Source organism: Cyanistes caeruleus, chromosome 6, assembly GCF_971803275.1.
Source record: "Cyanistes caeruleus chromosome 6, bCyaCae1.hap1.1, whole genome shotgun sequence".
NCBI classification, from domain to species: Eukaryota; Metazoa; Chordata; class Aves; order Passeriformes; family Paridae; genus Cyanistes; species Cyanistes caeruleus.
The window spans coordinates 7,517,500-7,543,913 of NC_141706.1; the positions used below are offsets into that span (position 1 = coordinate 7,517,500).

The 26,414-nt window shown below is 42.9% G+C and overlaps 1 protein-coding gene across 15 annotated transcripts in view; it reads right to left on the reverse strand.

The window, feature by feature from the left end:
* Positions 1–26,414, reverse strand: part of TUB (TUB bipartite transcription factor) — a 146,532-nt gene that overhangs the window by 68,427 nt on the left and 51,691 nt on the right. For 2 of the 15 annotated variants that reach the window (XM_086894370.1, XM_086894366.1), the window contains exon 1: positions 7,576–7,894. The exons of 10 other annotated variants lie outside the window; for them this stretch is intronic. In XM_086894370.1, coding sequence (XP_086750496.1) covers positions 7,576–7,613 — 38 coding nt within the window. In that variant the 5' untranslated portion in view covers positions 7,614–7,894. Of the gene's footprint in view, positions 1–7,575; positions 7,966–26,414 lie in introns of those variants that run through there. 3 more of the 15 variants (XM_086894363.1, XM_086894372.1, XM_086894362.1) reach the window with 3 other exon arrangements.

Sequence of the window (26,414 nt, forward strand, 5' to 3'; positions counted from 1 at the left end):
TGCTACATGATGCAATGTAATTTGTTTTTGTTGCTGTTACCGCAGCCAAGTGAAAATGCTGCTGTAGTAGTAAGGGCTAGCAACAACCTGCTCTGAAAAAAACCAGACCTGTTTTCCTTGTGTTGCTTGCTGTGGCACAGGAACAGCTAATGCAGATACCTAGTCTTCAACTTGATTCATTTTGCTTTTAAACTGATACCAAATTTGAAAGACAGAACTGTTCAGATCCCTTCCCTAACTGTAGATCAAATACCAATGTACTTGTATTTCACTTGCAAATACAATTTCCAACTTAGTCATCATTTGAAGCTAATCAAGGAATTTCTTCATCTCATAATATCTCATCTGCCGGTAGTTAGAACTGTGATTGGAATTAAAATTACCATTAAAAACTTCATGCTGTGGTTTCATTACCTGTGTCAAATGAGTTACAACAATCATGAATTATGATATTCACAGGCTTGTGTTAACATGCATCACAACAGGAATCACAAGGTTTCTACTGAAATTTGCAATTCAAGACTTAATTTTCATAAACATCTGAGAATCCAAGCTGGAACTCAAGTTCATGAAAGAATGACTTGGGCACTTGCATTGTCAGAGAGCAAGGTAAGTGTGTCACTCACAAGAACATTGGCATATTCATGCATCACAGACCACTTGCCCTTATTTGCTCAGCTAAAACATGAGCTCAGAGAAGGGGATGGTACCAATCCAAACCCCTTTTAAGTCAGTAGAAAGGCTCTGGTGCCACCTCTTTGTGGCAGCTCCCTGCAAGCAACCACACAACTGCAGGGATGGCAGAGGGCAGCCCAAGTCTCTACAGCACCCCTGCTTTCAGGGGGAAGGACACTGGTGTGAATGCACAAAACCAATATCCAAACTGCAAAGTTCTTGTCCTGGCAGAAGCAGTTGCTCTCCTCCACTCTGTAGGGCCTACTGCATTTCCCTGATAGAGGAAGTGTTTTCAATTGGGTCACCATTTCCCTTTAAGGATAAAAAATAGATAAATATGTAACCCCTCAACTTAATAACAATACAAAAGTATGAAACTTACTTCTGCTGTAATCACTGAAAGGGAAAGAAAAGATATCTTTTAATTTCTTATGAACATAAAAGAATAAAATACAAAACTGTCTAAAAAGTAATTTAATTATAGAGCAAACTGAGCTTTTAAAGGGTCATGAAGCTACACTATGGAGATATAAACTACATAAATTACATTGCCACCAAGGGTTAGATAAAACAGCCTGGCATAAAATAAATGTCAGGAAAAAAGGTTTGTCTTTTATGGCATTTACTCTTCCAAAATAATTATTCCATTCTTTCCACCTTCTCCCACTGTTACCTTTGTACACTCTATACACCCATCCCTGAGAGCACATCTCCTTATCTAAGCCAGTATCCCCTGACTTCTCATTTTCTTAGGAACAGATAGCCCAAAGAAACTAATGATCATATGCCTGTAATAAAAATGAAAGAAAAAAAAAACCCCAAAAACAAACATGCCAGCAGTCACACTGAGCTTTCCACTTGCATTTTGTGGTCCTTTCTTGTACCTGCTTTCCAAACTGAAAATTTTCCAGCCCATAGACTGCCTTGCAGTGTACCTGCATGTTATCAGCATTATGTAGATGACAGCAGAGCCCAGAGAGGTGTTACATTCTCAGCTGAAGGTCCTCAGAATTTGCTGGTATCATCATCTCCCTGCCATTACATCAAGATAGAAGAGATTGCAAAACTGTGGGAAAACAGTTCTTCCATCCCTGCCCCCTGTGCATGGCACAGACCTGTCACCAAGAAGGGCATCTCCTGGTCCCACTTACTGGCCTTCACATAATACAGGAACAAAAGGTTCAGCAGTAAGCGAGATACAAAAGAAACACCCATTTTAATATCCATGCTTAAGGCATTAGTCTCTGAGTACACCACTGTAAATACTGATATTAATTCTTAATAATCTGCAAAATAAATAATTTCAGCTTTTAAAAATTGCAAATGTACTAACCATTTAAGTAACACAACAAGAAGTTGGGATGGGTTTCTTTAAAAGCTAAATAACAATAAAATACCAATTAAATAGCAAATGTTTACAGAGAAGAGTATCTTCTGCAGGCGCCATACAGCTGGCAAGACAGAATTCTATTTTCGTGAATAATCTCTAAGTAGGAAAGAGAACAGAAAAAGAGGCAAGAAGAGCAAGATGTAGGGAAAAATGGCAAAAAGAAATCTGTTCATCGGTTGAAAGAACAGAAAAGCATGAATTAGAAAATAAGTCATTAGTGTGAGAGGAAGAAAAACGAGGAGGAAGTGTGAAAAGAATCCAGCTCTCTAGAATGGCAATTTTTAGTTACTAAATAAAAAGTGCCACCTTCCAGAAAAACTGCTGCTTGCATGTCTAAATGGATGCCACTCCAGGGAATGTCCAAAAACCCTCAGGCATAAGAATCCAAACTGTCCGACTCAGGGAAGTGCAAGAGGAGAGACATTACATTTCATATCCACTTCCCGGCTGTGATCCAAATCTGGCACAGATGGCTTGTAAATGATTGTCACTGCCAGGAACCTGCAAATGATTGTTGCTACCAGAAACACATTGGCCTGTGAAAAAATCAGTTTTCGTCTCAATCTGGCTGCCGATGCCGCAAAGGTGGTGGGGGTGGCCGTGCTCTGGGACAGCTGCTGCATCACTTACTGTCACAATGCCTGTGTGCAAGGGGTGGCAAAGCCCCTGACTTAAATCCACCTCTGGCACATTGCAGAGCACAAGACAGCGAGGTTTCACGCCCAGCTCTGCAGCTCATCTCTCTCGAGCCTTGTCCCATTTCCATTTAAGCCAACACCCCGCAACTTCCACGGCTCGGGATACTTATTTTCCCCACCTCTCTTTTCTGCCTGGTTGATTTAGGCTACCGGCTTCGGGGTAGCAATTGTCTCTGCCATCTCCCTCACACTGATGCTGGCCAAGCCACCTTTGATCTCTGCTGGAGTCGCTCTGCACCGCAGCAGGAGCACTCCATGCAAGAGCACAGAGTTCCATTAAGGGAGAGCTCTAACTTAAATGTTTTAAAAGCACAGGACCAGGCTAATTTTATACACTGAATAGCCTGAGACAAGACAGCCTGTTTCAGAGAAGAGGACAGAGACAGTCTTTGAACTCTTTTCCTTAGAAAAAGCAGCTCTTGTAAATTATCCATGCCATTCCCCAGGCCTGGGAGCCCGCCTGCGTTGTGATGCTCTCGGTCACAAACCGCACCTTGCAGCAAGGTGAGCACTCACCTGCACTGCTGCCTTCACAATGCCAAAACTCAAGGGTATGGAATATCTCACTACTCAACAACATGCACAGAAACAAGTGTGGGATACCCTTGGTCTTCAAGGCCGTTCTTGTTCCAGGAATTGTTTACACATCACACTTTCAGAAATCTTCTTATCTGCCCTAATTGCGATGATTCATGAATTTACAACCCAGCTGCGCTCCACAATTTTCTTCCAACTGTAATCCTTGCCTCTGCAAGTAAATAACTTGTGACTGTTTATAGCTGCAATATCTAAGCACAGCCTTAAAACTTCAGAGCAAATTCCTGAAAGCTACAAAAACTGAGCATAATAAAAGCTGTCACAAACAAAAATAATGTGTATTATTACCACCATCATGTACGCATCAAAACACATTATGCCACTGCAAACGCAGGCTGTGTGATCTGCTCTCTTCAGTGCCTTCAGTGCCCTCAGTGCCAAGTGCCAGGTCCCCCCAGGGCACAGTTCATGGGATGCCCACAGGCCATGGCAGGTTTATCCACACAAATCAAGGCTCAGCAGCATCATACAGACACTTAGAGAGAGCTCTGGGGACTTGTATTAAATCGATTCCTGTGTGGATTGGGCTTTTCAGCTGGTGGTGTTTAGGTATTTCTCATGGAACAGGTTAGCTTGTTGTATAAACGCTGCTTTTAAAGTTACAGGATCAAGATTTATTGTTAAAGAAGCAGCTGAAAACATAAGAACAAATAATAATAATAGAGACCGGGGCCTCACTGTAACCAAGCTTACTGATTCTTTCATCTTACTGAGCAGCAGTTTTATTTGACTGCAGTTTTATAGTATGAGGAATGTCTTTACTTATTCACGACACACCAGCATAAAATAAAAAATGAATATGTTGTATTTAAGAAATGCTATAAATTAAAACTGAGTTCAAGAAAAATATATGAAACAAAAACACACTTTTGAACAAAAACCAGAACTCCTGTGAATTTGCAGTGATTCCCAGACATTTCTGTATTGTATCTTCTACTGGAAACTGCTGAAGGATTCCAAATGAAAGTACTACTGGGGCTTGACAACATAATTCTTCAAGAAGCTACATCTTACTCTCAACTTCCATTGCAAACCACTTTTGGGGCTGGGGGCAGCTACAGGGACTGCAACGGATTTATTTTTAATTGTGTCTAAACTATTTTGAATCTTTATCATAAAGCAGAGACATTGTTAAAAATGGGTACAATTTAAAGAATTCCTAGCTCATTGTACTTGATGTCTAGCTTGATGTAAGTGCCTAATCATATGCCTAAATTTCCATCTATGAAAGGTGTTTCATGAAAATAAAGGCAATATATTTACTTATAAAAAACAGCTTCCCAACTATTTTTCGTAACATTAGTGAACTGAAATCCCATCCTATGGCTATTAAGTGTTTCAAAAGCAGAATACATAAGAGAGAATGAAAAGAGATAAGGGTAAAATACTGAAATCACAAACTCACAAATAATATGAATCTTTTATTGACCTCAGCACAAACTGGCACTGACACTGAAAAAATTGCCTATTTTTTGTTAACTCACTCAAAATGTTCTCAGCATCTTAAAAGGGGAAGTATAAGTTTGTGAGTAGTGGACACGCAGGTGGATTGCTTAATGAATTGTACATGACACACATGGAACTGTCTCCCTCTGGCTCATTTCACTTGAAAGGAAAAATACGACATTTTACTAGCAGAAATACAATCCTTCTCTGCCTGAGTTAATTCAGGTATATAGCTGCACATACATTCCACTGCTGGAAGGATACATCTTTCCAGAGTTCAGCATGCCCAGCAGCCTATGCAGTCCCCTACACTAGCAGCAGTGACACTCATGGCTGTCACATGCCACCAAGATCATAAAAAAGGTGGTGAGCCTTCCTCTAAGCTCTGAGAGTCAGCAACCACTGAACTCCCCACAGTAAACAAGAATGCAAAGCAAGAGGGAAGATAAGCATGGGGCATTTTGCTCTCAGAGGGAAGATGAACTGTTCCAAGGGATGCACATCAGGTCTCTCCTCCTGATGTATTTCACTCCCTTGAGATGGTACTTCGACCTAATTTACTCATACAGCGCTTTCATGTGTAAACTCAGTCACATATGCATTCACAAGCCACTGCTTCCTGGGCAAGGATGTTTAGGGGATCCTGGAAGATGCTTTACACACACAAGTCCAATAAGATTTGCAATGATACTCAAGAATTACCTCTGAAGACTGAAAAATAAGGCAGCTTCTTGAAAGAATGCTGTTAGAAGCCTAAATATAGACACTTCAGAGCAGAGCCATGGTTTGGTTGCCTTTTGGTTTCAGGCAGTCCTCAGCAGTTTCTGACCATAAACACATTGTTAACATTCAAGAATCACATTATATTAGAAAAGATGAGCACCAGCAAATCTGTGTTTCTCTGAAAATTTGCTGCTTTGCCTCCCTTTGTTTCTCCATGCTGCACTGAGAAGAAGCAGAGATGTTTTATTTCCCTCTTCGAGGCCACTGCTATAAAACCCCTCAGCAAAGTTTTGGCATTGGACTCTGCAGAGCCTTGTGTACAGCGAGAGAACGGAGAAACTGTTCCACTGCTGCTAGGATGAGCCATGAACAGCTGTTCCTCTGGTATTTCTGTCCTCATTACAAGGCTTCAAATTGCATCAGAATGCATCCACTAGTCGTTTTTGAAGCCTTATTGCCAATTCCTTACATCTTTTCAAAATGCATGGGCTGAAAGTGCTATTGCTGAGAGAGTAGCAATATTCTCAGATTCATTGTAATCATGTTTCTTTCTTTCTAATTCCTCAACTGATTTGAACTATGATGTGCACATATCAAAATAGCAGATTTGCACTTGTGCAGTTATCTGTTGTTTTTTTTTCCTCTGCATTAAGGAGAGATGTATTTGTGCTCACGTTGCACACATCGTGGCATACGTCTGCTACAAACACTGTCATTGAGAATGTGGCAAACTACAACTGACCTGCTTAAGCAGCTGTCTTTGTTTTAAAATGCACTCTGTACATATTCTTAATTCCCTAATTCTCTACCAACAACAAAAATAAAAGGTTTATCACATAATCAACTAGGCTGGAAAAGGACCTCTGAAATCATCTAGTCCAACCTATGGCCAAATACCACCTTGTCAACAAGACCACGGCACTGAATGCCACATCCAGCTGTTCCTTGAACTCCTCCAAGGATAGTGACTCCCTCCTGGGCAGCTCCTTCCAATACCCAATAATCCTTTTTTGCGAAGAATCTTTTCCTATCCTCCAACCTAAACCTCCCCTGGAGCACCTTAAGACTGTGTCCTCTTGTCCCACGTTACTGTATCTACCTTGTTTCGCTTACAAACAAACAAACGAAAGAAACATGCTTTCTATCGTTTTCAGAGCGCCCTGTTAAACCCCTCGTGATTTAGTTCTGCAAAAATTCAGCTGGAGAAAGACACTTTAAGGAAAGCTAAAAATAAATAAATAAACCCAAACCCATAACGCTAATATACTCTGAACGGCAGATTCGGAAAGGGGTCTATTACTAGAACAGCCCATCCCGCACGGGGCTTAATGCTCGGCTCGGTGTCCCCTCGCTCCGGCAAGTCCGGCACAAGCTATTCCCGCGTTCCGGCCGCAGAGGCTCCCGCCGCACCGCCGGGCGCTCGGGGCCGGGCCGGGCAGGGGGCTCCGCGCCCCCGGGGCCGGCTGGGCTGACGCACGGGGCTCCCGGGCCGCCGCCGCGGCTCCCGTAGCTTATGGCAACGGCGGAGCCAATGGCAGCCGCGGGCCGGGCGCTGCCATGGCGATCCCGCTCCCCGCCATGGCGGCACGGCCGGCCGCGGCCGCATCGCCCGCCCGCAGCCCCGCTCCGGGAGCCGCCGCCGGCGGGGGCAGCGCGGGCCCGGCCCCCGAGCCCGGGGCGCGGCGGCCGCCACCGACGGCGCAGCGCTCCGCCCGCCGCGGGGCAGGACAGCTCCGCGCCCTGCCCGCTCCCCGCGGCGCTGACAGCTCGCCCCGAGAGCGGCCCCCGAACTTCGCGGAGCGGCACCGGCCCGAAGTTGGGAGGCGGGACCGGGCGTCCTAGCGGGGAGCGCCCGCACGGGCCGGCCCGCGATCCGCTGCCCCCGGCGGGACCCGCCGCGCCCCGCCGAGGGTCCGACCGCCCCGGCCCCGCCACCGAGGCGCGGGCTCCGGCGGGGACCCCCCGAGGGGCGGCGGCTCCTGCCCGGGGGCAGCCCCGGTTGCCCCTGCCCCACCCGCCGCCGCCTCCCGCGGGGTCTCCCCCTACCTGTAAGGGATCCAGTCCGCCTGGTGCCGCGAACTCATCTCTCCCCGGCGACGCTGCCCGGAGCCGAGGAGGCGGACGCGGCCGCTGCTGCCCGAGTCGGAACCCGCCACGGCGCGGGCAGCATCCTCCGTCCGGGGCGGGGGCGGGCGGCGCGCCGGTTATCCCGGCAGCGGCCGCAGAAACATCCCCCCGGGGAGGGCTCCCAGCGGCGGGCCGGGCTGCATGGGGAGGGGGCGGCCGGGGGCAGCGGGAGGCGGCTCCCAGCCCTTCCTCCCTGCCCGGAGCGGCGGCTGAGTCGCGCACCGGAGCGGGGAGGGGCGGGGGAAGGGCCAGCGGCGGGCAGGGAAAGGCAGGGCAGCAGCGCCGCGTCCCCGCTGCCGCTACCCGCCCGCCCCCCCGCTGCCGCCGCCGCGCTCAGGCATCGCCCGGGCGAGGCGGTCCCGCCGCCAGAGCCGAGCCGAGCCGAGCCGAGCCGCCCCCCGCACCGGGCCCGCCCCTGCCCCGTCAGCCCCGCCGCCGCCGCCGGGCATTTGCGGGCGGCGCGGCCGCAGGGAACGGGCACGGGCTGCGCTCGGCTCGGCTCGGCACGGCACAGCCCGCAGCGGCATCGGCAGAGACCCAGCCAGGCTGGCCGGGCAGCCCGCTGCTGACCGGGGCGTGCAGAGGTGCGAGGAGAGCGCAGCCTGCACGCAGGCTCCTCTCAGCCCAGCCCACCGCCAAAATGTATGAATTGCAGCAACTCAACCCAAAATGGTCGAGGAACCGCGGCCTGGGGGCTGTCAGTAAGAGCTTACCGCGGCCCTTAAGGGAGAACGCAAGGATGCCTTGCGGTGATGAGAGCTTTTGGGACCTCGGCGGTCGCAGCCGCCTCTGCCGGCCCTGGCACGGCCGCGAGCACCGGCAGCTCTCCTGGGAAAACCATGGTGGAAAGCTGAGGCTGGCTGGGAGCAGAGCACAGTCACGGCACCCTGAGGAACCCACCTTTTGCTGCACGGGTGTGCTACAGGCCACCATCCTTTCAGTGCAGCAAGACCAGCTCTGCTCCAGCTCCACAGCCACAGCAGAAGTAAAGCCCTTTTAAACCATGTAAATCCCGTGTCAGATTATAAGCTTATAGAAGCGGTTACTTGACTTCATGGAAGGAACATGACCTGAGAAAAAAAAAAAAATCAGTATGAAAAATACTGTCTCTAGTTACTTTGAATAAATGCCAGTCTGGTCCCTAGTATCTCAAAAAGTTTTGTTGTAGGTAGCATTTGTAGTGCATATGGGAGAGATATTTAAAGAAAACTTATGAGTCAACTAAAGTCACCTTTTCTCCCAAAACAAGCGTTGGGAAATAAACAACCAAAGAGTTAAATGTGGCACTCACTGTACCTTGGAAAGGTTTAGATAGTGAGGGGCACCCTTAGAGACAAAGATGTGAAGCTATGGCCTGCGAAGCCATACCCAAATTACAACACTGGTGTTCTGCCTGATGTGTGAACTCATCTGGAAGGAGGTTATGGTACAGGTTATCCCATCATGAGGACTGCAGAATCAAAAGGAAAGATGAATAATTAAGGCACTGGAAATATGCACATGTGAGCAGAGAGTTAAAAAACAAAATAGCTTCAAAAAAAGAAAAGCTTCAGCCTCATCTCTAAGAAAATAGAGATGGGAAGTTTAAAGGTACGTGCCTAGAAATGGTAGAGTAGAACAGAAAAAGAGCCCTCATTTTGGATTTATAGCATAAAAAGCAAGGAGACTATTATAGCTTAGCAAATTAGAAGCAGATTGAAGGAGATACTTTTTCACTCAGCATAACTCCATGGTTGGATTCACTACCAAAGATCATGGCTGGGGCCAGGAAGCCAGCAGAATCAACAGAAGATGGCATGCTTAGCAGCCAACACAAACGTTATCATGTTCTTCACTGTTATGAGCTGTCAGAGGCTATTTTAAATCCAGAAACCAGAATTTAAACCTGTTCCAGAAGTCCAAACGAGACCTGTTTTTAAGGAAGAATTCTCACGTAACCATACAAACAAAACATTGTGCTTCTTTCTTGACCAGTGTCAGGTACTGGATTCGACAGACCTGCCTCCATTCCAGTCAGGCACAACCTGGAGCTGTGAAACATCGGGCTTCACCGCCACCTGGCAGTGTTATTAGCATGAGGAGGCGGCTGAGGAGAGATTCCCATCTCCTGGTACTAAGCTGCGTGCTTTTTAAGCACTGAGGCTTCTGCTGAAGAGATGAAAGACTAAAGAAGAGCTTCCTCTCTTCAGAGGCAAAAGTTCTCAAGACTGATGATTAGAATATCTATTTTCAAAAAGCTGTAAGTGTAAAGGTTGGTAGATGAGCAAATGCACACACATCAAAAAGATGCCTCTGAACTTCGGAGTGATACAAAATATAGAAGTGCTTTACTGCCATTTGACAGCCCAAGATCACATTCGTATTCACAGATACAAAGCATACAGGGTTACCAGGTGTTCAAAGTGGGAGGCTGCCAGGGTGCCCTGAAAGATGGGTATGTACAGAACATAGTGTCCACCTAGGGAAAGCTGACAGAGGAGAAGAAAGATAAGGAATATTTTATGGGAAGAAGGGGAAAACAATTTTCTGGCATTTTATCTGCTTTTGAATGCCTTACTTATGCCCCAACCCTTTTCCTCATCCTCCCCTGCCCTGATTCTCCTTCATCCCTTTACCATCTCTGGTAAATACTGTTTATATGGTTTCACTGTCCAGCTTTGGCTCTATCTCAGCAGCAATGCTCTGCCTCCACTTCTGAAGCAGCCGAGTGGAAAGGTGAATATCAGTCCTCTGCAGCTGGCAGCCTGAAGAGCGGGGTTACTGCACATCTCTAGCTCTGAGCAGGGTCACAACTCACCAGCCTTCTATGGATGTCCCTCTGCTTTGTCTGTGTGGCACACAGAGCTATCTCTGAATGACAGGGCAAGTGTTGCAGAGAAATCCTTGTCAGGAGGAGGACTGACTGAGGTTCTTACTGTTTAAGAAGCCTCGAGATTGCCCTTGACCTGCAGATCCATTCACTGGCATCTCGAGTAATTCTCAGCAGCTCAGGGAAGACCTGACCTCACACACACAGGTTTTTACCAAGCACTAAGTCTACAAAAGCCAGGAAAAAGCACCAGCATGTAACAAATAACCCTGACATACCCACGATGATTTCTAGGTGCTCTCTGTGAATAGAGCTGTACTACTAAAAAGCCTTGTTTAATTAGTTTCAGATGCCAGCCTGATGGCAAGGCAGCCCTTTAGAGAAACTGCTTTAAAGGTTCCAGGACTGATACATGAAACAACAGCGACGCAGATGCAAACCTGTCTCCTCCACTGCCAGACATGTCTCACTGAGCAACATCTTCGTCTATATACAGTCTGCCATCTTTCCAATTATCCCTGTTTTGTCCGCTGTGTAAAATAAGTGTCCCACTAATACATTTTTATGTTGAGGTGATGAATAATACAACACAAACTGTATCTAACAGTTGAAAACACCTGCATTTGCAACAGAAAGCCTTCTGGCAATCTGGGTAGAGAGCAAGACATCAAAGCAGAAGCACTGTTGAAAGGGAGCCTGGAGAATCTAAGAAAGCAGTAAAATAAGAAACTGATGTAAGCTCTTTCCTAAATGTACAGATTAGTTACTTTTAAGTCTAATTTTCCCATAATGAGGAAATTAATTTTTTTATTGTTTAGCCTGTAAAAAAAAAAATTGGAAATGTATATACTGATTTTAAAAAGAGCAGAGTATCTTTTACAGAGTGTTTTTTTTATCTATCTATAGTCCTTTGTATTTCTTTCTAGGCCCACTGTTACATCTGCACTGCTGAGCACGGCACTGTTCAGAGCTTGTGTGTTACAGAGAGAAAGGTCTGCATGTTGTATGCCTGAGGTTTCCTACACCTCAGAGCTGCTACAATAGGCTCAGGTTATGCACTGAATTCAATTCCTGCCTCGTTTGCCTTTCTAGCTGGAAAAAAAGGTTGGTTTTAGGAAAGGGAAGGTATAGTAATGAGCTCAACAACCCATCCTCGGTTTATGCTGAGGTATAACACTTCCTAACTCACAGTTCCCAACCCTTTCAAAGGACATCTAAGAGACTAAAACAACCTTTACTTTTTAGGTCTCTTAAAAGGGCATGAGATGCCAGTTTGTTGCCTCTGGGTCAGCTCAAGCACAGTGCAGAAACACTCCTATCTAGCCTTTTAAATCTTATAGTAGCACAGAGCAGAGCTGGCATACATGTGTAAAGATTCTGAGCTTTAATTCATTGATTTGAGATTTTCTAATTTTAAGCTCCAACTGACAAGGAATAATGGTGGATGTGTTTGTGCTGGCATGGCTACAGAAGTGATTGTGTTTAGATTTTTCCATTCCAATGTATCTAGAATCAAGAGATCATATTTGAAGTTAAACCACGCTAAATAAAATTTATCTGCACTGCCTACAAACCTGGACAAACTCCTTACAATCCTAAAAATGTTGATAGATTTTTTCTGTATAAATCTCAGATCAGTTGTGAGTATATCTTGGATATTTTGTTTGTTTGTTGGAAAATCAGACTGTGGAACTAACCAGGACCAGATGCAAAAGCTGAAGGTTTTGTATAATGAGCTGATATTCATCAGGGTCAGTATATTTCTTCCCAACCAGTGAGCTCTGAAATGCATTGAATCAAATTCAGAATAAACTCTTGGGATGATAGCAAGGGTGTTAAAACATTCCCAAATCAAAAAATAAGAAAATCCTATCAAAAAGTGAAAATAAACACAGTCCTGAGTTGCAATTTTGGCTTTAAACACTTTAGTAATACCAAAGACATGATGGAGGCAATTCTGCCTGTTGCTGTGGTCTTTGGATGAGGCTTAAGCCAAGTTAACTGTCATTGTGCCTTAAACAGAAGGAATTCCAGGTTAGATCTTGTTTCCCTAGTAAGAAAAAAAAAAACAACATTATTTTTGATATCCTAATTTCAAATATAATGAGAAAATTTTATGGTAAAGGTAAAAAATTTGGAGATGAAACTCTGGGGAGGAAACAGATTGATACATGGAAGACTAATTACAGCATTTACATGGTTGGTCCTCTCCATCTCTCCATAAAAGCTCACATTTCCTTATTGCATTTCATCTATTTTCATTCCAATAAGTACAGTCCTGCTTCTTTATTGTGAGGCTGTGAAGTATAAATACTTATCAGTAACACCTTGAAATAAAATCTATTCTGCAATAGAAGAAGAGTTCCCTTGCCACCTAGGGTAATTTTTCACGTTAGTCACTTCAGTTTGAACTTGCCTAGCTCCAGGAAATCCTGTCTAATACCAGTTTTCTTTAACAGTTAATATCAAGCTGACACCTACACATCTACACATTCCTATAGAATAGGAAAGTATGAGAAAATGCTAACTTTTAAAGAGGGAAAGCTGTTAAGCTCCCTTTGCCAGCACTAAAAATCAAACTTTATATGTCACTGTCCTCATGTGGGTGGCCTGCTTTCAACAATGGTGGCCTGTTTTCAACACCTTCTAAAGAAGTTTTAATTCAGTCTGATACCACATCCTGTAACACACTCAGCATCTCTCTCAAAATCTTGCATTGGGTACATCCAATGTTCTTCTTTTCCAGTGTAAGTAAAAAATCCTATTACTGAGGAGAAAAACTATGTCACTGGTGTATATAAAGTCACTGACACTTGAGTGAGAATTTACTATCACTATAATTGGAATTGTCCCCCTGAACAATTACCTAAATTCAGTGGGGCCACTAGAAACGGATTCTGTTCCATATTCCCTTCAGAATCCCTGTTTGACTGCCCTCTAACATTTTTCTTACATCCTGATGCCTTAAGTGATTGTTCATGAGGGATGAATTTTCCTGTGACAGTGCTTAAATACAAAATTGGATAATCCTATGCCATTTCAGCATACTATTTCACATAAGTTTTGCTTTAAAAGGTTTTTTCCCCCTTTATTTATTATTATACCAAATTTTGCACTGTAATTTTGCACTCATCTCTAGCACTTATACTCTTTGGAGTTTGCTGAACCATTTACATTATTTACATATCAATCAAGGCAGCTATAATACCAAACAAAAAAGACATATTATCAAAAAATACCCCTGCCCAAAGTAGATGCCTCTTCCCTATAAGACAGGTGTAAATTCATAGGAAACCAGATGCAGGTTTACAGCCCGTGAATAATATTTCATTTGGGTGGGGTTTTTGCCTTCTAAAAATCAAGGATCATTTTCATTTCTGATCCCTTTCCTGTTTTGTTTTGTTTTCATGGAATCACAGGAAAGATGGCAATGGAAGAATCTCATTTCTGGAGATCATTTTACACTCAGCCAGCAAGAGGGCAACATATGGCATCTTCCTTTGTCCCAAGTGCACAGGACCCTGAGGTGTCCTTCCAGGACAAAAGTAGGCTCTTCCACACCTTTCAGAATTTCAGAAATTCTTGCAAGCTGTTAGCAAATGGTAGCATGTCTTATCCTGCTGAAAGGCTAAGAAAATCTCAGACTGCTTCTTCATATGAAATAGTCTTCCCTTTGCAGCACGGTGAGGAAACAAATGTACTTAGTACTACAGAACCCCAGGATAAATCCAAAGCTAAGCACACCCTTCATAACTAGTCTGTGAAAGTATACATAGGAATTACTTCCAGCTATTGTTAAAAAAAACCCAACAAACAACTCAAACATTGAAATGATACATCTAAAACTGTCTACCCCAGCTGAGAGTTTACTTTTAAATGTTCGGACTTGGCTGTGGGGGAACGACACAAAAAGCCAAACAAAATCCTGCCTAATGTCAGGATAATGGGATATTCCCATTTCAGATAGTTCAAACTCAGATGTGACTTATTTGCCCTTAAAAGCTGTTAACTTCACCTGACAATGAGCCAGAAAATTGAAATGCTCCCAGCAGAACTTGTAAGTAGAACCAGAAGTGCTTTGCCATAGGTGTTCGGGTGGAACATCACAATAATGACCTTCTCATTTTATACCCTCTAGCTTTCTTCCATCAAACATGATTGCTCAAAGTCGTCAGTTTCTTAAAAAAGAAAAAAAAAATAGAGCCTCAGATTTTAAGAGAATTAAACATTCCGTTACACTTTAGCACAGAGCTGCAATCAAATTAAAATGAGGTTGAGTTCACTGTACAAAGAAAAAAGATTTGAATGGTTTTGTTTGGAATCAAAGCAGCTGGAAAATTGGAAACCAGCTTTAGAATAGCTGAGCATTTTTATAGCAAGAAAACATTCTACAGTCTTCAAAATCTTCAGATCATATTTAAGATTAAATACTATCAAGTTATTATTTTCTTTTGCTTTCCTTAAAATTATCCAGCTGGTAAAACTTTCCAAAAGGAGCAGGAATAAGTATTTAAATTATTGTCTTTCCACACTCTTTCCACTAGAATGGGCTAAATATATTTGATCTTGAGATGGAAACACCTGATTTTCCTTCAGAATTTATGCAACGCATTAAGTTGGCTTAGTGCAATCATCTGCACTTCTTGCCAATCTGTGACACTATTCGTAGTATGACTGCTTTACATCACCTTTGTAACGCCATAAAATGTCACATTCACGTTAGAGGTGACAAACTGAGGCGAGAGCTAGATGATTTGGTTTGGCTGCAGCTGCACAGAAAGCCTCTGGATAAGCTGGGGAACGATCACTTGATCTTCCCCAAAACAGCCATCCCCAGCGCATACCAATCAGTTTCTGGGTAGCGTGTGCCAGGCGCTTCCCCAGTCCTCCATATTCGCCAGAACAAGGACAGGATGAGAGCGCCTTGCTTACTCAGTGCTTCCCTAAATCACAGCCTAATGCAACTGGTGATAATTTCAAATGCACAGATACACTAAATTAACTTAAACTGCTGGCTGAGAATTTCTGTTTGCAAACGCTATTAATGTTATTGATTTCAGAGCGCTGTTTTTCACTTTACCTCGACAGATGACTGAAGCTGTGGCCAAATAGCTCAACATAAGCTAAATGTGAGACACTGTGTTCAATAATGTGGGCCAGCCTAAAGAGCCCTTTTCTTTCTGTGTTTCAGCATGTTCTTATAAAATGCTTTATTTCAGTGTTTACTAGGTGATGTGGCCATCAAAGTTTAACAGCTCTTTGCTGGGCAGCCCCCAGTTTCCACTGGAGAATATCAGGGCAGCATTTTTTAGGCCGGAGATGCATTAAAATAAGACTTCCACTTTAAAAAATTAGGTTCTTCAAAGAGACTTCTCCTCCATGGCAGAAGATAACATAAAGAAACTTTTCTTATGTAATTTTGAATTAAAAACAAAGGTCAATCAAATAGTATACATCTTTCTAGTAAACACTGTAAAAAAATTACATGGAAACAAAATTACCTGAATCTGTGCAGATTATTATACAAGGAGATGACTGTTTTACATCTTTTTCTTCATTTTGCTTTGCATAAACCAATCTCTTTTTTGGCCTCTCAGACCCTTTTGAGACAACATCCACTTTATCCAAAATTATTGTAGATAGATATTTACAGATTTTCTATTTAATATCCAACACAGGAACTGCTACTTTGACTCTTTGGGATTTCTTCACACCTCCTTATCAGGTTGACAGTTTCCTGTTCTTCTTCCAAGCCAAAGCCCATTACTTTCCTTGCATGGATACTGCATTTTCCCTTCTATTCTTCCAGTTGTGTTCATGTGCCTGTTTCATTCATGTGCCAAACACTTATTCCAGTCTGGGTCATAACATCTGTAACATGACTGCAACCATGCCCTTCAACCCCCCTTCAGGTGCAGCAAGCTACAAATTATGCCTGCCTGAAAGCAGGGATGATTCCAGCTTCACACCAGATGTATTATTTATGACTAAATCAAAAAGAGACTGTGAACAATGCAACTCTCATTCAGTGAACACACAGACACGGTACATGCTATGGAGAATAAGAAACCAGGGAGATGATCTGAATTGGGAAAGGATGTGATGCAGTCACTTAAAAAAAATAATAATAATTATGTAAGCTCAGTCACAAGCCTTGGTGAGAGAGCTGGGGGAGCTAAAAGGTAAAGGACATGAGAACTTGGGATGGCAGAATCTGTGACTGCCTTCCTGCTAGTAGCACCCATCATTCCCATTCCTGTGTGATCGATGTAGGAGTGTCTCAGTTTACATTTCCTCCTTTCACAGCTCTGTCCCATTTTCTTGGATCTAAAGAATTAAAATTCTTCAGGAAAGGTAGAGGTTCAGGTCTTTAGGAAGGGATTTCTCTGTCTCTGCAGTAGTGTCCCACCAGCTCTGCACAGCACAGTTAACCTCTGAAGGTCAGCAGGCTTTGACTGGAAGAGGAGCAAGAAGGAATGGGAAAGAGCTGGGGGAGAAGAAGGCATTATAAAAGCTACCAGATATTCTGCATTTACTAGAAACTGTTCAAAAAAAACTACTGAAAGCCTCTTCCCCAGAAAATAGTAGCATATTTAGCTGTGTTCTGTATACATATAATGTACATACATGTTGTACCTCTAGCAGCCATAATGAAGCATTGGATGGCATAGGCAATACCTGATATATATACATACACATATATATATATATCCTGCTATACCTGCTGTGTGATTCTGCTCCCTCTCATGGAGTCCAAATTTAACAGTGTCCTTGAGAACCCACTGTGCCCAAAGTGCTGCCTCTTCCTCAGGAAGTGCTGAGCAGTTTCCTCATTCTGACATTTGCTATTTATTGATCCTTGTCTGCGCTGTCTTCCTTTACACGAGGAGAGTGGTAATGTAGCAGCCTGTTTGCAGCCAGTGCTGCACTGTACTCAAGTATGAGAGAGATGTACTGAGACACACAGACCTAGAGAAATTCCCTTCTGTGCCTCTTGGCTTGTTTTCCTATTTAACTCTACCAGACCCAACTCAACAAGACCCTTCCTGTATACAGAAATGTCAAGACAAAAGCAAGACTCAGTGGAGAAAGTTAAATCAAGAAGAAGCAGAAAAAAAATGCAGCCAATCCAGAAGACATTGAAAAAGTTCATGAAGGAGTAATAGGCAAATTGTTGTGGAAAAGGAGGGAACAAGACAGAGGGAGAACTTTTATAAAAATAAACAGAGAGAACAGGAGACTCAGGTCTAAAAGACAGAGCTGGAGTTAAAATTAATACAATCATACCAGTTGGACTATATACAATCAGAAACTACACACAAAAGGCCAATATATCAGCAGGTTGGGGGGAAAAAAACCCACAACAACCCTACAACAATGAAAAGTCTCCAAAAATACCACATACTATAACAGGATCTTGGAGTAAGTCAGTCAATTAGAAAAGTGTCACAGATTACTTATGCAAATGGATGTGGTACCTGAAGTAGACAGAGGCAGCTGGTGGGTATTGATACTTTTTTATTTTCCTACTTCTTACTGCTTCATGGCAAGGAATTTTGTTGCACAGCACGTGCCAGTCATACAGTAAATGAGCAACTCTTGAAAGGAAACATACTGCATATTTTTCTGATCAGCAGATTTCTCTTCAGATTGTCTTCTAAAAACAAATCAGTTTGTAAAAATATATATTTTGGTGCTAACTTCTGCTGAAAGTACCCAGCCTCAGAGAGTGCCACGTGTTTCCCTGCTGTTTGCCCCAGCTGTCAAAAAACACTTGAAGAGTTCCTGGCTTTCCTTTTGCTGCTCACACTGTGTGCAGCCATTTCAACTGACCTAAATGTATTATTACATTGAAATAAGATATTGTAGGGCAGACTCAGATGAAAATTATGTCTTTTAGGGAAATAATTGCCAATAAACAGACATTTCCAGAATTTCCAATGGGATTGGTGGAATTGTTTATGCAAATATATCCTGTGGTCAGTCTGACATGATCAGGGTAGGGGTTCTGAGAGGAGGAAAACCCAAGCCTCAAGATGTATTATACAATGTTCTCCTAATCTCAGTAAGTGCCACCTTTCTCTTATACAATGTTTAATTATTTGCAGTTAACTCAGGACATTTAGAGAAAATTTTTCATTAATTCAAATATTTGGAAGAATCAGCAAATGTGATTTTCCTCTAAATGAAACCTTCGGCTTATGAAAATAAGAAAAAGCATACTGGAATTTTTTTAGGTTTTCATATTGGTATCCAGCTTAAGAAAACTTTGCTGTCCACCAGTGACATTTTTAGGGTGACAGTAAAACAGAGAGTGCCTCTGCTTTTATATCCCCCACCCTGAGATCAGTGTACTTTACTTCTGCAGAATAGCAGCTGTAAAAAATATTGAGTGGTATGAGTACTCCCGCCTGCTTACATGACACAGGCACATTCTGACCAAACTTAAAATGGAAAGTCTGAGCTCTTTTAACACCTACCAATCAATGGTTTGAGTCACTGAATACAACTGATTTTCATTCCCCACTGACATGAAATGAATTCTAAGCAGGTACAGAGGGAGATGTGCCTCTGTCTCAACTGCAATCTCAAGAGCAGAATTGATTCAACATATTTATCTTGAAAAATGCCAAGTTTTCAACATCACACATTTCTTTGCAAAGGGGTTGAGTTACATTTCATATCTTGTGATCAGCTGCATCTCTGAAGCAATGTACCTCCCCTTCATTAAAAAGAAAATATTAATGAACAAAGGTGGTGTTGTGAACACCAGCAGTCCCTGAAGAGTAAGAGAACTCCAGACATCCAAGTAAAGCATGAAAAGAGGCAGCAAACTGCAATTTAATTGCAGGAGCACACAAGATTGAATTCTGGCTGAATGAATCCAGGACCTGATTATGTGATTTTGTACAAGTTGCCTCACCCTTAGGTCTCTCTTTCCCTGTGCAATGTTTACAGCATAAACACACAAGGCAGCCAAAATACGATGCAGGACAGCCCCCAAATGTGTTTGTCTGCCCTTGCTGTGTCATTATCTGGAGGAGGAGCTGTGAAAAACAAATAAACAAACAAAAAGAAAATATGAAAAATAAATTGAATCACTTATGCTGAGATGAACTTGTAAGCCATTGTAATTCAAGTAAAATCTGAGAGGCTTTTAAGAAGGCCCAAATCACTGATGTGCCTATTGAGCATTCACTCTTGAGATACTGAAGAGACTGGGAACACCAGAATCCAGAGGTTATTCTGAACAATCCAGATGGAAGTGGCAACTTCCATTAAGAAGCCCTGCAAAATTCCAGCAGCAGCTGCTGGGCATAGTGGACTGAAAGCAAACTAGGGATTAGACTCCTTCCATTCTTCACCTCATTGAGATACACACTGAAAATTCCTCCAGGCAAAAGATTATCACATGCAATCCTCCTTAACGGTGTCTGTAAATTACAGGTTATGTGCATTAAAATCATAGAGAAAACAAAGATGGAGATCCAGCTTCTATAAAGCTGAAAATCTCTTTTGTTGACAACACTTCTGATAATCTATGTCTTCTCTAACTCACCTTGAAATAAGAGCAATCCGCACTGTGCCATCCTATAAAAGCTCATGGAAGCTATATGGCTCCCCAGTTCCTCACATTTCTCCAGAAGAAAGATTGGTATTTTAGCTCAATCTCTGCCACGAGTAAGAGATGTCCTTAAGGATAGCAAAAAAATGGAAGGTGTAGAGGGAACAAAACATTTTCTTAACAAAATGTTTTCTAGCCCAAATGTCCTAGGGCTCCTTAAGGGAGAGAACTGCCAGCCTTAATGTGTGAAGAGCTGTCTTGCTTGGACATTGGCCTGTGTCAGAGGTTTCACCTGCTGCCCTCCCCTCTGTTATTGCCTAAGCCATTGTCAAAGACATATCTGGAGGTACAGAGGGGCAGGGACCAGAACAAATTGTGAACTGAGTATGTACCAGGGTACAACATTTTCACGTGACTACCCCCCAGCTTCCACAACCCTGTTGTCCAGAGCTAATGTTCATTCTCAGCTAGCATTTAAAACTGATCTTTTCCTACAAAGCATTTCCCCATTAGACATGCAAAGGGAAAGGGGAAGACTGGACTGACATTTGCACGAGCAGAGATGTTGCAGGGCAAGATCATAATTTATTTATTGGTTTGAGTCTGAAGAGCTTCATCTGAGCTAATAAGTCTCCTAAGTTCATTTTGTGTGTGATTTACTCTGGCAGACAAATTAGTAAGTGCAAAGAGATAGAGGAGCCAAAACCTTTCTCATTTCAGTTTCAAAAAAATATAGCTTCTGCATAATAGCGAAACATTGAATAAGAGAATAAAATTCAAAGCTAAACAATTGAAAACTTGGGTTAAATCATCTCTTTTGCTAACCAACTCTGCATAAGTGTTTTATGAAAAGTACAGAGCCAAGCTCAGTTCCTGGATAAAACCTATAATTATTTTATAAAGACATATAGTAATTGAGGATGATTCAGAGATAGCTGAAGAAATAGCAGCTGTATCAATCTTCAGGGAAACAGTTCACAGAACTACATTTTTGAAGACTCCTCAAGGGCAACTGCTAGCTGTAGTCCATCTGTTCATAAAAATCAAAATGAGGAAAAAAAAATCAATTATGGTTTAAATTCAGATCAGATTCCAAGCCCAAAGCTTTTCAATTTCTTTGTCTAAGATTGCTGGCACACAGGCTTTGGATTTAAGACCTGTGTGATCTATTTGAAGACAGACTAGCAGGGCACACCCTTTACATGTTCAGGTCTCTCCTTTAGGCCAGATTTGTGAAGGCTACTGAGTTTTTCCTCTTTTTACTCCCAGCTAGGGGTGACTGACAATGTCTCTGTCCCCTCACATCTCAGAAGCAGAGTGCCCTGAAAATCAAGCTCTACATTCCTGGCTCAGATCAACGAACTGTAGGAAGAAGTGGGATGAAAACATAATGACAGATGTGAAACAGAGGTCACATCAAATGTCATTTTGCAAACGAACAGATCAGTTTAACTCCTTGGATCATAAGACACTGCACATAGATATTAGTAGGAAGCAGAAATCATAAAGACAAATTGATGGGCATTCTCACATGGAAGGGATGCAACAGAACTGAATTTTCTATAGCAGCTTAAACATCATGTTGTATTTTTGATGGAAGAACTGCAGTGCTAACAGCTAATACTGTACCAAGATCTCTTCAGTATTTTTAATTGCATTAGCAATGCAAGGTCAGGTACTCCTCCTTTGGTGAGACTGAATTCATGTTATTAATGTGCAGAGAAGATTCTGCAACCAGATTCATTTATCAACATTGTGTGCATTAGTGGAAATACATACTGCAAAGCCTCTGCAAGCGAGGAAAATACTGTGTATAACAATAAAACTGCAAATAAAACTCCAGATTCCCAAAGGGATTAGCAGAATTTAACTGAGTTGGAGTGAGGAATGAAGATTTACATCAGCTGAGAGCTTGGTCCATTATTTCTGTAACACTATCTAAGTCATCATAGAACATGACAGATGCAGTATTAATGATGAGCTGCTAAAACTTAACCAGGGTCTCCCTCAAACCTTGTTGCTTCAATCAGGGCTATGTATGACACTTCTGGAATAAACTGCTTTCATTTCAAATCCATCAAATTTTATATTTTGCTTCTCCTTGACGTGATTGCTTTTTGGCTGGGACAAATTACATACTCAGGTTTAGTCCTAGATTAGAGTTCGCTTTGAGTACAGCCTTTCTCCACTTCTGAAGGTGCATGAAATTCCTGTGAGAGTTTGTTATCTGATGGGCAAATAAATTCCATCTCACCGAGCCCGGAGGGTGAACAAGCCGACTTTGGGAGAGGGTGGAGGGGAAATCCAGAATAATGAAGAAGGTAACTCCCAGAAACAGCTTTCCTTTCCCCTCCAGGCAGTGAGGAGAAGGGTGTGAAAAGAGTCTGAGAATGGCACTTTCACACAGTACTTCACATGCTTCAGGGAGACAGTAGCCCTGCCCACAGCACTGCCAAAAAAAAAGGATGGACATCTATCCGTGCAGGAGGAACCACTGTTTAAGAAGGCACCAATCATCTTTGGAAGTTAAAAGTAATTAAATCACGCTTATTGCTTCTTTATGCTCCGAAGTAGGGCTGCAGTACTGTGAAAACAGCATCTGCACCGAGCAGCCCGTGCATCCCTAAATCGTGCCAAAGCTGCAGCACTGGCTTTGAAAATTGATATTGTTCCCCAAAAATCTGAGGCTATGTTGATCTGCCTCTTGGGTTTTATCTTTAGAATTCTGCTTTTCACATTTTCTGTACAAGGTGGGGAGCTGGAAGTATTTTGCCTGTAAATGGACAGTGCACCCAAATGCAGAGGCAGCATAAGCTAGCCATGTCATATCCATATGTATGCAGCATTAACATATGCATTCCACAGCAGACAACAGTACTGATATGGTCTTGAGTCATTAACAGATCGCTAAATAACCGATATTTACCGCCAATATACTTCTGGTTAATCATTTTTTTTCCATAGCAGTGGAAAGTGGCCCAGACAACAAACCACCAGTACAGCAACTTTGTCCAGTTTCTGCATTTTCTTGTGAGGTGAACTAGAAAAATTAACTAGTCTTTTCTCAGCTGCATTCCCGGTTTAGGTGAACATGTCGTTTAGGTCAGCAATGTTCTCCATTGTAATATTTCATATCAAAAAAGAAAATTGAAATGAACACATTTTCATTTGTTTCTACTTGTTGTCCAGTGCTGGAACTCACGAGCTGAAAGATGCTGATTCAACAGCACTTTCACAGATGAGAAATTCCCCAAAGAAATTAAGAAAAATCAGGAGAGGGAAGATAAAATCCCACCAAAGAAGGGGCAAATCCTGGTCCACAATAAAGCCGTTCTAGGAAAATGTTGATGATGAAAAGCTGATACAGGAACAGCTCACAATGATCAGAATGACATTACCTCAGATCCATACCAAGGCCACATCTGAAGGTGGTTTGGCATGCTGCCTCCAGTCTGGAGGCTAAGCCACCTATTCAGGTGCCCTTTTGGTAAAAGGCTGCATTTGCTGCCAGCTCCAGGGTCTCCAATTTGTACAAAGCTACACCAAAGGCAGGACAGGCCCAGAAAGCTTCTTGCTGCTTCTTGCAAGATGATGGACTTGCTGCAACAGGCAAGCAGATCCTGCAGCAGCTATACTATATATATATACACACACATATATACGCATATATATACATATATATATATGTGCCCTCCCAAATGTACCTGCTGCCTTTCTCCTCCAGCACATAATGAAAGTTGCACAAGTAACTCAGGAAAATGAAGTTCCTCCTAAGAACTGTGTCCTTGGAGGACAAGAGCACTGCTAGGAGTTGTGGCTGGTATGACTTGACCCACAGAGAACACAAACAGTTGCAGACAGAGCAGACTTTGCATTTTCATTTGATTTCTTGTACGATTTTGTAAGAGAAATATTAATAGCACACTAATGGCAGCAATTACTATAGTGAATGTGACAGCTGGTACCAGCAGCTGAGCATACGTTGTGGGTTTTATGTTTTCTGTGGATTGTGTGAAGCGGCTCCGAGCAGTTGCAGTCACTGTCTTTTGGTTTTCCTGAGGATTCTATTTTCAGCAAGACTCTGCTTGTGGCAAGAAAGATGGAGAGCTACTTTTGTAAGTGTGTCACCCCTCAGGAGGTTAGTCACAGCTCAAAGAAATAAGCAACATGTTCAAAATATGGTCAGCCTCTCAACCTGCTCTGGTCCTTTCATTGGGTATAGTTCCACTGATAAAGAATCCTCCAGCTGTTCACCAAGCAGTTTGATTCTCCCCTTCCTAAAGGGAACACTGGGACACTCCTGCAGTAGAACTATGAAGCAATAAACAAAACTCTGGTCACCTGGAAACATTTACAAACAAAATGCACGTCTGGGATTCCACAATTGCCTCCCGCCTGCTTCACCTCTGAACGGACCCCGTGAGAGTAAATGAAGCAGAAATGTAGAACATAGACTAAAGAAAGGGCAGAAAGGAAATAAGAAAATTGTTCTGGCTCATCTTCACTCAGATTAAAGCCTGAATTTTAATTAGAAGTGAGCTGGGCTCCTGCTCTGCAGAACACAGGCACCCAGCAGGGTTGGACAGAGAGGTTTTAGTTAAACCCATATGATGGTGCCAGCCTCCCCAAAGGCAATGCAGTTCAGAGGTTCACCTCCAGATTCCCGAGGGCTGCCAAACTTGGCATTCAGCATTCCTGTTTTAAACTTGTAGAAGCCACAGCTATTGAAATGCTGTTCTACTCTCACTCGTTGTTCATGCTAACACAGTCGAGGTACTGGGAAGCCTGAGGCGCTTCGAAGCTTCAGGAGAAGCCTACAGGAGCTGAGCCGAACTGCAGGAACCAAAGCACGAAAGGCTTCTGGTACCCACTTTACGTGGTGTGAAAACTTAAAAGGTGATCATGACTGTTCCAGTCACCTAACTCAGCTACTGAATAAAGGATAATTGAATCAGAATCCTTGCCTGGCCCAATATAAGAAATTTCGGAGTCCGCTTTAAGCCAGACCCTCGGACAGTTCCCCAGCCAGTCAACCGAAATACTACAGAACTTTGTTTCTCCTAAAGAGCTCCATGTTCTAAAATTACCTTAAGTTGTCCTCAGAGCAGAATGCTTCCAGGAGTTCCGAGTTCTCAGGCTAACATCCACATCTAGCAACACGTTTGCACTCTGCCTCTTGTAAACTTGGGTCAAAGTTGACTCTCATGGCCCTTTTTCTAAACCAACAGTTCTGGTTACCCCACGCTCTTGTCCTGAAAGACTATTCCAGCCTACACTACCATTATGAAATGTAGTGACTGAGTTTGTAAAACGCCTCTCTGTCGAAGACTAGCACTGTGAATAAAGCACAAGTTTTACATTTAAACTTTATGGACATTCAGCAATCCTCAGTGTGGAAGGATGCATATGAGTGTAAGGCAGAAAGGCAGAAAGAATACACCAACATTTTAGCTGAAGGGAAACAAATTTCCTAGAAGCCACAGACGACAAAATACAGCTTCAGGATCTTAACTGTTCTGACATGCAAGAAGTCAAATCTCAAAGCACAAGGCTCAAAGAAAAACAAACAAAACCAAGTGGCATATCCATTAAGGTCTTCAAAAAACAAAGGGGCAGCTTAAAGGCAATCTGTCAGTGTAAGAGCAGAACAGGCACAGTTGCTGACTTCAGCAAGGAAGCAGACAGCTGCATTTTGGACAAATGAGAAACTCCGAGGAAGAATTGCTGGCAGCTCTGTTAGAAGGACATTAAAATAATAAAATCCTCTGGTTACAAGGGCAAGCATTGCAGATACAGGTGAGTCATAGACCATTTCAGGACGCAGGTTTTTGGAACTCAAAACTATAAGGGACACCTACAACGTGGCCTCACATGTCTGTGACAAACACATGGTCAGAGACATCCTCAGATGACTCAGCTGCCACAGTTGCATTTTCAAATACCTTGGGCTGTCTTGCTTAACCTCAAACAATCCCCTTAATGATGGGCAATTTCTGCTCAAGTTGAGGCAAGCCAAGTTGATGGAGACACAGGCCTAGAAAGCATTGGCTAAATGTCACCACTGCTATAAAGTCTCTTGTTGAGTTTTGCTCTCTTTAACAAAGTGAAAGGAAGACCATGCTCTTATTCAGATTCCAGAATACCACCCAGGAATTGTACCATCAGGAATGATACTGCACCCAGTGGAATGCCACTACTGTGGTAGTGAGATCCCACTGCAACACTGTGGTACAAGATACTCTCATCAGTCTTTGAGATGGTATGAAGGACAAAAATCAATAAAAGGACACTGAATTGTAACAGATCAAAACACGCACTTGACATTAAAATAAAATAGCATTAACATAAGCTTCAAGAAAAGTCTGCATGGCTCTTCCTTTCTCT